This window comes from Vipera berus (assembly GCF_964194415.1).
Source record: "Vipera berus genome assembly, chromosome: 1".
Taxonomy (NCBI): Eukaryota; Metazoa; Chordata; class Lepidosauria; order Squamata; family Viperidae; genus Vipera; species Vipera berus.
Window position 1 is genome coordinate 113,380,515 of NC_138202.1, and position 13,068 is coordinate 113,393,582.

The window sequence follows — 13,068 nt, forward strand, 5'->3', positions numbered from 1 at the left end:
ATACCATGGTCAATGGTATCAAAAGCTGCTGAGAGGTCAGGTAGGACCAGGACAGAGGAGCAGCCCCTGTCCCAGGACCACCAGAGATCATCAACCAGTGCAACCAATGCCGTTTCTGTGCTGTAGCCGGGCCTGAAACCGGACTGGTACGGGTCCAGACAGTCCACTTCATCCAGGAATTGCGGGAACTGATGTGCCACAACACTCTCAACAACCTTCACTACAAAGCGGAGGTTGGAGACAGGACGTTAGTTATTCAACGAGGCCGGGTCCAGAGCAGGCTTCTTGAGGAGGGGCCTCACCACCACCTCTTTTAAGGTGGAAGGGAAGACACCCTCTATCAATGAAGCATTGACAACTGCCTGGAGCCAGCCCCCTGTCACCTTCCCGGCGGCTGAAACCAGCCTGGAGGGACATGGGTCCAGTAAACAGGTTGTAGCACTCAGTTTACGCATAATCCTGTGCACATCATCCAGAGTCACAGGGTCAAACTCACCCCAAATGATATGATCAAGACCTGCCCTCTCCACTCCACTGGATTCTGCCCAGTCGGAGTCCAAACCAGTCCGGATCTGAGCAATTTTGTCCTGCAGATACTGTACAAATTCCTCAGCCCAAACTTGAAGGGGTCATCCCTCGGTCCCTGGTTAAGCAGTGAGCGGGTCACTTTAAACAGGGCGGCTGGGCGGTTATCTGCGGACGCAATGAGAGCGGAAAAGTAAACATGCTTTGCCGCTTCCATCGCCACTAGGTAAGACTTAAGATAAGTTCTTAGCCGTATTCGATCAGATTTGGATCTGCTGGACCTCCAACAGCTCTCTAGGTGTCTTTTCTGGTGCTTCATCTGCTGGAGTCCCTCGGTAAACCAGGGGGCTACCCAGGATCTGCACCAGGTCAGAGGCCACAAAGGCACAACTCGATCCAAGGCCCCAGCAGCAGTCCTCTCCCAGGCTGCTGCTAGGGCCTTGGCAGAGTCATGGGCAAGGGAAGCAGGAAAAGTCCCAAGCTCCGTCTGGAACCTCTCAGGGTCCATCAGGCACCTGGGGCGGAACCACCTGGTCGGTTCCACCTCCCAGCGGCAGGGGGAGGCGTACTGAAAGTCTAGCCGGAGAAGAAAATGATCGGACCATGACAGGGGTTGGATGGTTAAATCCCCCCTACCCAGATCATTAATCCATTGCCCAGAGATAAAAACCAGGTCGAGTGTGTGCCCTCCATTATGGGTCGGGTCTTGAATTATTTGAGTCAGGTCCATGGCCGTCATGGAAGCCATGAACTCCCGGGCCAACTCAGACGCCTCACCCGCAGAGGGCAGATTGAAATTCCCCAGAACTATAAGCCTGGGGAACTCAATCACCAACCCGGGCAAGACGTCGAGGAGCTTGGGCAGGGCCGATGATAGCTGGGAGACAGGTACGTAATCAGTAGGCCCAACTGAACTCCAGGACCCCACTTCAAAAGGAGAGACTCACACCCGCCTATCTGAGGGACAGTGGCCACTCACGGACAAAGACTCTCCCTAATAATAACTGCCACCATCCCCCGCCCCTGCCTTGGGCCCGTGGCTGGTGAATAATAATAATAATAAAGTTGGAAGGGACCTTAGAGGTCATCTAGTCCAACCCCCTCCTCAGCAGGAAACCCTATACCATTTCAGACAAATGGCTGTCCAGTCTCTTCTTAGAAACTTCCAGTGTTGGAGCATTCACCACTTCTGGAGGCAGGTTGTTCCACTGGTTAATTGTTTTAATTGTCAGGAAGTTTCTCCTTAGTTCCAGGTTGCTACCTTCCTTGATTAGTTTCCATCTGTTACTAGGTTTCCCCCCCCCCTGGGACTACCTTCCATTGACAGCTTTTGTAAAATAAAGTACTAGCTTGGAAATGTCTTCATCTAGTGGAAGTTCTTTCAGATCCAGAATTAGAGAATTTATGTCAAGACAAGCTATGTTGTTTAGACAATCCTTTTAAGGTATATTGTTTCTTTTTCAGAACATATTTTGGGGAGAAAATTGCTCTTTATTATGCTTGGCTGGGCTGGTATACATGCATCCTGTTAATAGCTGCTGTGCCTGGTTGTATTATTTTCATTTATGGCTTCATCAGATTCAGTGCTGGTCAGATCAGGTGAGTTACTCTTTTTGCTTGCGAGAATATGGCAAGATGATTATGAAAATGAAGAATGCAGCCACCTTTGAAAGTTTAAAAAGGGAAACCACGATGTTGGTCTTTTGCCATTGGTTCCTGCAGTTTATAGGCATCTGAAGCTGGGGAAGCTGAGTACTGAGTCAGGAGAAGACCTGTGATTCTAAATAAAAATAAAAGGTAAAGGTAAACGTTCCCCCGCACTTGCGTGCTAGTCATTTCCGTCTCTAGGGGCCGGTGCTCATCTCCGTTTCAAAGCCGAAGAGCCAGCGCTTGTCTGAGGACGTCTCCGTGGTCATGTGGCCGGCATGACTAGACACCAAAGGTGCACGGAACGCTGTTACCTTCCCACCGTAGTGGTCCCTATTTTTCTACTTGCATTTTTTACGTGCTTTCAAACTGCTAGGTTGGCAGAAGCTGGGATGAGTAACAGGCGCTCACTCTGTTACACGGCACTCGGGATTCGACCCGCCAAACTGCTGACCTTCTGATCGACAAGCTCAGCGTCCTAACCCACTGAGCCACTGCTTCCCTTTCGAAATAAAAATACATAGCGTCAAAAAGTGAAGCAAGATCAGACCCGGATCATACTTGGGTAGGAAACACCCAGGAAATCCTAGGACTGTAGGCTGACCTGGGAAGCTGAAAAAATATCCCAGAAGAAGATGGTGAACTCATTTCTTATTATTGCAAAAACAAACAAACAAACCTACGTGGACCTGTTTATGAAGTGACCAGGAATTAAGTTGGCTTGAGAGAGTCTTTTCCTTTGTAAGTGGCACTTCATGGTTGGGCAGAGCTTATCTGATGTGAAATTATGGATCTTGATAGTATAACATAGGCAATCATTGTACTTAAGGAAGGCCAACAGTTAGACCCATTCTCAAAGTATTCTAGTTCTGGAGAACTTTCTCCACTTAGTGCTTGATAAGGCATGTGGGATATTGACATCTTGATAGTTATGTGACAAGGACACAAAGGGACAAAAGATTTGACCTCTGAATCACGTGTGTATATGTGTGATCTCATTCCACGCATCCGTAGAGATGGCATCATACGCCCTTTACATTCCGAAGAGTGCTACAATCTAATAATTGCAGGAATTTTTGCAGTTGATTTACCTAACAACCTATTCCCCCCCCCCCCAATATTGTTTCACACTACATTATTGCTTAAAGATCAACAAGTCAATGCAGTTTGTCATGTTTTGGTTGTGATGACACTTTGATTTCTTTTTGTTTTTATAATTGTAGTATTTTCTTCAAATACTCTTTTATAACCATTATTACATTTTCTGATGTTTTCATGTTTTAGATGGTTTCTAATAGCATGAGTGATTTTAGATTTTTAACTTATTGTGAGCCCTGAGCTACTTTGGGAGAGGGAATTCTTTAAGCGTAGCCAATAAATATGTTTAAATGGTACTTATCCAAACTGACAAACTGACTTAATATTGACGTACTGTGTCTCAAAAAAATGTAACTTGTACCCAATTGATCACCATCAAAGTAATTTTGCATGCATGGAATAGATAAGCATTGTAGTCAAGGACAACCAATGTTGACCTGTTTAGACACTGTTCTACCTGTGCCTTCTTATTGAATAGAGTGAATTGTAGGAATAATAAACCGGTAAATGTTGTCTCTCTAATTTAGTAAAGAAATCTGTGAGGCCAACACTACCATCATGTGTCCACTCTGTGACCAGAAGTGCCCATTTTGGATTTTATCAGACATTTGCACATATGCCAAGGTAAGAACATAAAACATCTCACTTATCCCTTATGGTGCTCTTAGGATTCTAGCATTCTTCCTGCCAAGGAAACAGAATATCCACAGAATTTGGCTGAACTGAGAGTTCAGTTTCCCTTGTCAAATCAAGAGTCATTTGTCAGATGGGCACTAAATACATTTGAAAAATATATAAAAGAATGAATAAACAAACAGATATTTAATAATAATAATAATAATAATAATAATAATAATAATAATAATAATAATAATAATAATAATAATAATAATAAGTTGGAAGGGACCTTGGAGGTCATCTAGTCCAACCCTCTGTTCAGGCAGGAAACCCTATACCATTTCAGACAAATGGCTGGCCAGTCTCTTCTTAAAAACTTCCAGTGTTGGAGCATTCACCACTTCTGGAGGTAGGTTGTTCCACTGGTTAGTTGTTCTAACTGTCAGGAAGTTTCGCCTTAGTTCTAGGTTGCTTCTCCTCCTTGATTAGTTTCCATCCGTTGCTTCTTGTCCTGCTTTCAGGTGCTTTGGAGAATAGCTTGACTCCCTCTTCTTTGTGGCAGCCCCTGAGATATTGGAACACTGCTATCATGTCACCCTTCACCCTTCTCTTCATTAAACTAGACATACCCAATTCCAGCAACTGTTCCCTATATGTTTTTGTCTCCAGTCCCCCAATCATCTTCGTTGCTCAACACTATATAGTTCCAGGAGTATTTTGATGGATTTAATTCATAGTCTTTAGCTTGACCCTCAAATGCTTCTTCGAAAATGTCTTGAAGATAATGCCATGATTGCTAAAAGTCAGCATAACGTTGTTCAAAAGAGACCATAAGGGCTTCTGGTTTGCGCACATGGCGCTTTTGGACATTCAGGGAAAGCTCCCTCCCTGCCGTCCATTCTTTCTTCATTGGAGGACCCTGAAAAGGGTTGAAAGTTGCCCTGGAGGGGCAACCACTGCAAGGAGGCCCTCCTGTGATTGTGGAAGGGCGGCAGCCCTCCACTTGAATCCGGAGCAGCTCCTTTTGGCCTGAAGAAGAAGAGACCGCCCATCAACATGACCGATCATTAAGCCGTTCCCTGCCAAAAGCCAAAAGCACCATCTAGCACAACTAAGCAATCTGGAGGACTCAGTTGAGACCTCTCCTTTCTTATTCCCCTAACTGCCTGCCTGTGGGACTTTTCTGAAAATTTTCTCCCCCCTTTTTTTGAAAAAACAGCTTTTGTATACTTGGGGGAATAACATTTTAAGCCTTAAAGCGAAGGGGGAAAAACGCCATCTGATTAAGCAAAGAAACTAAGCAATCTCATTCCTACCTATTAAAAATCTCATATTTTTGTGGGGAATCTACTACCCTATTTTCTGTTTAAGATGTGAACTAAGGAAAAAAGAATGGACTAATTATATAAAAGCTTTATATTAATTTGGGAAACAAAGCATTTTACAACTTATTCTATATGCTACTGATGATGTCCTGTGGCTAAACTTGGAATTGCAAGTAAACCTTTTGCTTATTCTGACAGCTGACTGAATAACAGAGCTGTCCTTGATATTATCTTCAAAGACAAGTGTGGGAACACCTGGCACTGAAAACAACTTCTAGGAGCATTGGAGGTGGAAAATTACTGACTCTTATTAAATTAGCCTCCATGGAATACTTAGCTGTAAACACTAACAAAATGGATGACTACATCCCACCACTTAACTACAAATTGATATTGGACACAATCTTGGCTATAACTGAACAAATCAAAGCCAAATTGCATGATAAACCTGACAACTCAAAGCCACCAGACCAAACTTTGACCTTAAATGATGAACTGACAACCCAAAAACAAATAGAAGAACTGGAAATTAACACTAAAATAGGAGACTTCAAAGAGCAGCAAACGCAGCCTACAGAGAACTTTGAAGTCCAAACTCCAACTTTAACTACAAAAGTTACAGTTCAAAAAACAACACCCGAAGAAAGCAACATTAAGAGCAAAGATATCAAAGGCCTTCAAATACAGTATGTTAAGGATTCAGCTAATCAAATGATAACAACATTAGCTACTACTTTCTACCTAACCTAGATGGAAATGGAACAAGAATTACATCAAACATCAAAAACTGAGCTATTAAAGCAATATTTCAATGATTACAAAGGGGACACCAGCTTGGCAAAACTGTCATTTGGATGGTCTCTGTGGATTCAAATAAGAGTTGGAGGAAGAAAGGGAGACACATTTGAGAATTTAAAGACACTAAGATGGAAGCCTCATTGGCACAAAAGGAAGGCGAGAGTTAGATTTAAAGATTTAGGCTTGTCTCTTTTTTGGGATTTGTAAGGACAGAACTTAAAAAATCTTTTTTGATGGACTAAGGGGAATCTTAAAAAAAATAAACTGATTTCATATTTAGGTTTTAGATTTTTAAAGGAAAACAAACTTAAGCTTTTGGAATAAAACTTTGAATTATATTACAGAATTTAGAATCTTATAATATAAGATAGTATTTTAATAAGTGTTGAATGGTTAAGACAAAAAATCTTTTCTAACAATTAGTGATTTGTTAAGATGAAAACTAGACTTTACTGCTAAATCATAAGAATGATTTGTAATGAACAATGTAAGTTTTGTAGACAAGAGAATTATTCTTTATTGAAATAGGGAATTTTAGGTTACCCAAAAAGTAAGCTTTCTTCTGTATATTATAGGCCACTTTAGAGTATTTTATTGCAATTAGGTAAAATTTAAAAACAGGATTTTGATATGTATTAGTCTAATTATATTGAAAACTTTGTTAACTGATTAGGTCATATCTAGAAATGTACTAACTTGATCACTTTGACTATGTGAAAACTAAGGGAATCAGAGAGGGAATCTTTATTGATGCAACCTGAACTATTTATAAACAACTTGTTATTTGTTACTTTTCACTACCTAGCCTCCATATTGCTTCACAAATACATGTATATGTAAATATTGAAAAACCAATAAAACTTGGAAAAAAAAGACCATAAGAGACTTTCCTTTATTGGACAACCCGACTGCTAGAGATATAGTCAACCTCAGTTTCAGCAAAAGTTTTGATAAGTTTCCACTTGATAGTCTCGCTGCCAAGCTGTTAAAGAGTAGTTTAGATGGCATGACAGCAGGGGAGATCCACAACTGGCTAGCTAACACACTCATATTCAGCACCTCGGCACACTCAGCACCTGAAGGCAGGACAAGATGCAATGGATAGAAACTAACCAAGGAGAGAAGCAACCCAGAACTAAGGAGAAATTTCCTGACAGTCAGAACAAGTAATCAGTGGAACAACCTGCCTCTAGAAGTTGTGAATGGTCCAACACTGGAGGGTTTTAAGAAGAGACTCAACAACCATTTGTCTGAAATGGTACAGGGTTTCCTACCTGGACAGGGGCTTGGACTAGAGGACCTCCAAGCTTCCTTCTGTTATTCTGTTCATAGAGTAATCATTAGGGACTTCACACTGAATTTGGGAGAAGTAGCCAGTTGTGTTGGGACCAGTATTACTCAACATTTCAATTAATAAAGATTGATTGGCTGCTTATCATAATTGGGAATGACAGGCAATTGGAAGTTCAAGCTAACACTCAGAATAGGAGAATGAGATTTCAGTCTAATGTTTGGAAAATTGGTCTGAGAGATATTCTTTAAAGGGGAAAATTGTAAGGTTTTGTATTTAGGGAGGAAAAATGTGGGGCACAAATATAAGATAGAGAATTTGTGACTTTGAAATGCTACCTTGGAGAGAGACTTAGGTGTGGACATTGATCACAAGCTGAACATGGGGCAGCACTATGAAGCAGCTGCTAGAAGGGATTTGAGAAGACGCCCTAAAGGGAGAAGCTGAAGGAACATGGGGTGCTTAGTCTGAAAAAATGAAGACTAAGAGGTGACATTTATATTTGTATTCATGTATGTAAAAAGGTGCCATGGGGAAGATGAATAGGAACAATTTTTCACTGCTACGGAAACTAGAATCCGAAATAATGAATGCCACTCACAGTTACCTACATTTCACTTAAATATAAGAAAAGAATGTATGATGTCTTTATGATCTATATCACAGCTGAATGGCCCATCCATCAATGTTCACCGGGGAAGGGGGGGCATATGTGATCAAAGAAAGCAGAATGAAAAAAAGCAACATTGTGAAAAAAGCCACACACTGTTTTTCAAAGAACTCTAGTGATTTACCTCTCCTCTTTTTTTTTTAACCATTTAGATCACCCATGTGGTTGATAATGAATGGACAGTTCTGTTTGCAATGTTCATGACTATCTGGGGTAAGCTTGCAGAAGATTGATCTGTTTGGAGTTTAATGAGGAATGCTGTTTTTAAATATAAACTCTCTTTTGTCCACAGGACAATCCTTTTTCCTCTTCATTGTCAAAATATTTTTAATCTCTAATTCCACTAACAGAATATGGAATATCTTATGAGAAAGAAATCATTGTATATGTTCCATTGTATTTTTAACATTCCCTTAGAGATATATATCCTCTGCTTACTTTGGCTGATCTCAATGAACCTGGGTAGTAGTTGCATAGGAGACCACTGGGAAATACCAAGGCTATCACATAGATTAAGATTTTTTTTCTTTTAAAGACAGAGGAAATAAATAGCAAGCCACTTCCATATCGCCATATGACCAAAGGTTTGGCTCAAAGGAAACATTATCTTTATATATCCTACATATATACTTTTTGAAAGTAATAGCTGCTGTTTTGTTTTAAGTGCACTCCATGGAACCTGGAGAAGTGTACTAGGTTACCTTGTTAGCAATCAACTCTGTGCATTAGGCACAGATATTGTCATAGCTTTTATAAACAGAGCTGCAGTAACTTTTAAATGCCTTCTATAAATTTTATAAAATGAATTGCCCTGTTTTGTTCAGAATACTGGAGGATTCATGCAAAAAATTGAAAATAATGTTTCTGTACTCTCTCTCTCTCTCTCTCCCCTCCCTCCCTCTGTCCCTCCCTCTTTCTTTATCTTATTTGTCCTTAATGTACAGCCACTGTATTTTTGGAGGTATGGAAGCGACACAGAGCTAAAATTGTCAATCGTTGGAATATGTGTCATTGGGATGAAGAAGAGGTAAGGCCAGTTCTTTTCTAGTACCTAAGAACTCCTAATATCTCTGGAGGCAAGGAAAACCTCTTCTGTAATAGCTTTAATACAAGTGCAGCTAGTAGACAGGTGCTGATGTGTAACCTAACATATTACAAAATAAAAATAAAGAGTTAACATTTCTACTTGCATCTTAGACAAAGGGTCAGCATTTTTTTTTAGGTAAAGAGCCCCAATTCCCAATTGAGCCCCATTATTAAATTTGGTACAATGTTTTAAACACAAATAATTGAAATTAAATGAAAATGATCCATGTTTACACGTTCCAAATGCTCAAAGAGATTTCATGCAAAATACAAAGATCTTATTATATCTGCCTAATAAGTAAAATTTTATCATTTTTTCCTAACTGGTAGACAGGTTGCATTGGGCATCAAATAGCAGTGTTGCAGATACTATATTGCTGACTGCCAACTGATATTAATACTAATATCACTTGAAAATGTTGGTAGAAGCTTCAGCACTTTTCTGCTGAGGCAGAGATCAGTAAAAGAGCTCTATTTCTGCTGAACAGTAGTCCCAGTTGAGATTCCTAGAAATTTTCTCTTCTCCTCAGATTGCCATTCCAGAATTGAAACAAGGAGTAACTGTGGTAGTTGTTGGGTTGTCTGTCAGCTCAATTTAGGAAGGCCTGTGCCTTTTATTTAATAAATTGTTGACTAGGCATTATTGTTTATTGTATATCTTTGTATTTTTTTATATATTTGCCCTGTTCACCGCCCTGAGTCCTTCGGGAGAAGGGTGGTATATAAATAAAATTATTATTATTATTATTATTATTATTATTATTATTATTATTATTATTATTATTATTATTATTATTATTATTATTATTATTATTATTATTATTTATCTCCAGCTTCTTAAGAAAATTCTTTAAAGCTTATTTTGTGATTTTTCTGTGACAGTTAGGATTTTTACATAGGCATCATGATTCTTAAATAAAACTGCCTGCAGAGTTGGTCAGAATAAGTTAAACTCTCAATCAGTCCATTTTGAATGTTGGTAATCAAGGTGAAAGAGATAGATGGTCACATATACTTCTCATACTTGCTTTTAGCTGTATCCTATCATTTAGAATAAATCTTTGATCTCTGAAAGAGAATATTTGATTATTTGGAACAATTGTGTAACACTTTATAAAATAGCTTCACATGTTCAATCCTTGATTTATGAGGCTATTAGAATAGTAGTAGAAGCAGAGCACTTATTTTCATATACTGTAGAAAGATCCGTCTCTGGCATTTCCATGAAAAGGTGTAGAAATAGGAAGCATTTGCCTGTTTTTGTTCCATCAGCTTGGGAATTCTTTTGCAGCTCAACTGCTTTCTGGCCCATTTTGTTTGCAAGTATTTTGCATATTTTAACCCGGTTCTCTCATGTCTGTATTTTGCACAGAGTTAACCCTAAAGAACAAAACTTTGCTTATCACAGAACTGAGCAAATGATCCACTTTATCTCTTAGAAAAGAGATTTCTAATCTTGTGGTTGGGATGAAGGTAGCATATACCTGAGGAAATTTAACGTAGATAGTCTCCATTTCATATGAAATAGAGATTATAAGAGTTTTACAATTGCTGAATTATTTGACTGCCTCTGTTAGATTCTGAGGATAATTTACAGAGATAGCTAATATGCTTTCACACAGAGGTCAGAATTTAGGCTGCATAGGCCATTCCTATATAATCATACTATTCTGCTGGTGGCGCTTATTAGTGCAGCTGAATAGCAGTAGCATTTAGACTTATACCACTTCATACTGCTTTACAGCACTCTCTAAGTGGTTTACAGAGTCAGCATATTGCCTCCAACAATTTGGGTCCTCATTTTACTGACCTCGAAAGGATGGAATCAACTTTGACTCTGTCAGGATCAAACTCTAGGCAGTGAGCAGAGTTAGCCTGCAATACTGCATTCTAACTACTGCACTATCATGGCTCTCATCCTGAACTCCATGGATTTTTTTGACTGCAGAATTGGGGAATGGGCAAAACTAAGTGACAAACTCTTAGTATGTTGCTGTTGATTATATACATTTTTTTTAAAAAATCCAGAAATTGTCCCTGAAGCACAGTATTGCCCTAATTCAAACACTGGTTTCAAGCATTATCTTAAAGCCAAGTCTCATTGGCTATAACAGGCCATCATGAAATAAAATTGGAATAAAGGAAAAGATTCTCTTCTCACTTTTAATAACCTGAGGATTTTAAAGCTTTCAGGCTTTTAAGAAAAGGGTGATTACTATTACTGCTGGGATCACAAAATTGATAGGTGTGAAAAAGCTGAGTCAGAAGATGTAATTTTAATAAAACTTTCTTCTTTATAGTCTCTTTTTCTGAACAGAACAAATAATAATGTTTTCTTTCCACCTTTAATACAAATGAAAACCTTAACAAGAGGTTGCTAAATGTGACTACTTCTTTCTGTAGGAGGAATTAACTTTGGAGCTCATTAATAACCCTGAAAGTACCTCTGACGAGTATCAGCATTCATATATCCGCAGTATAATTGTCCTTGTTTTAGCTCTTATTATGGTATGTGAATACTGTTTTTCTAATGTACTTTTCATTCTTATTTTGGGTGTTTATTAATGGTACATATATAAGAAAAAATACTATACTTTTGGGTGTAATTAGAAGCAATTTCTATAAATGAAAAGGCATTTAAAGATTTCTTTATTTCTAAATAATAAAAGTGAGCAATATTATATTTGCTTAAATAATAGGCAAAACATTTATTACATCTTATTTCCTGGTCTTCACCTCTTATTGGGAGTGAATATGCTAGCTGGACACCAATGGGATATGTGAATAAGATGCAATTGTTGCCTAGAAATTTAAGCACCGAGTTTGTGTGGAGTGAATCTGACAGAGAAAACTATTTTACTTTTCCAATGGGGCAAATATGAATCACTTAAGTAATTCAGGCAAGCATAAAGCATTTATTAAGGGTGAGATGTGTCAAGATTTTTAATAAACTGTGGAAACAAATAATACATTCATTCAATATATGTGATAGAAAGCAAGTGATCAAACAATAAGGGACATTGATTTCATGTGAAAATTGGTGGAGCAGTGGGCTAATGCCTCCTTAAGTAACACCAGCTGCCTGCAATTAGTGCAGGTTCGAGTCCCACCAGGCTCAAGGTTGACTCAGCCTTCCATCCTTCCGAGGTAGGTAAAATGAGGACCCAGATTGTTGGGGGCAATAAGCTGACTTTGTAATAATGCCGCTTGGGGTGTGTGTGAAAGCCCTAATAAGCAGGCATATACATAGAATGAAGGCTACTGCTAAGCTTGTAAGCCGCCCTGAGTCTTCGGAGAAGGGCGGGATATAAATGGGATTAAAATAAAAAAATAAATAAAATAAAATAAATGTGAAAATTGAATCCAGAAAGCATTGATTCTAGATAATATTCCACAAGTGGCAAATATATGGGTTATATCACCCACTTTCCCAATTAAGTCTGTATCTTAATATACTTGCAGGTATTCAAGTATTTCCAGAATATGCTCTCTATTGTTTAGTTGTTGGAAAGGCTAGTTCTCGCTACCAAAAGAAGAAATGGCTTTCTTTAAAAGAAAACACGGTTTGCTAAACTTTCAAAGGAAGTATGGATGCCATGCTAAAATGCTAATAGCACCTTTATTAAATGGTAATACAGAAACCCAAAATTCCAGACAGGCAACACAATCATCTCATGCATCACTTAAGGATCCCTAAAGGGATTTTGTGCTGCTCTTCCAAACTTCAGATACACATTAAGATCCCATTTAGGAGCTAGGAAAATAGGGGAAAATATCATTCTGGCCATTGTGGTATTCTCCAAGAAGTTTCAAATATTGGAAGCTTTTATGAAAGTAAAACCAGACCTTCCCTACCATATGGAGCTGGAATTTGTCACAGATCAGCTGTTTATTTGCACTGTTCCACACTGCAGCAGGACAACTTTTCTGAAAAGAGAAATTTGGAAACTTTATTTTTAGAAGATTCTTTCCAAAATCTAAGCATAGAAGAACTTTTCACTGATAAGAAG

The 13,068-nt window shown here is 38.9% G+C and overlaps 1 protein-coding gene across 3 annotated transcripts in view; it reads left to right on the forward strand.

Moving 5' to 3' along the window:
* The window catches only part of ANO9 (anoctamin 9), a 69,177-nt gene that overhangs the window by 33,956 nt on the left and 22,153 nt on the right, over positions 1-13,068 (forward strand). For all 3 annotated transcript variants that reach the window (XM_081313009.1, XM_081313008.1, XM_081313010.1), the window contains 5 exons: positions 1,990-2,124; positions 3,798-3,894; positions 8,125-8,185; positions 8,917-8,999; positions 11,462-11,566. In XM_081313009.1, the coding sequence (XP_081169135.1) occupies positions 1,990-2,124; positions 3,798-3,894; positions 8,125-8,185; positions 8,917-8,999; positions 11,462-11,566 (481 nt within the window). The remainder of the gene's footprint in view (positions 1-1,989; positions 2,125-3,797; positions 3,895-8,124; positions 8,186-8,916; positions 9,000-11,461; positions 11,567-13,068) is intronic.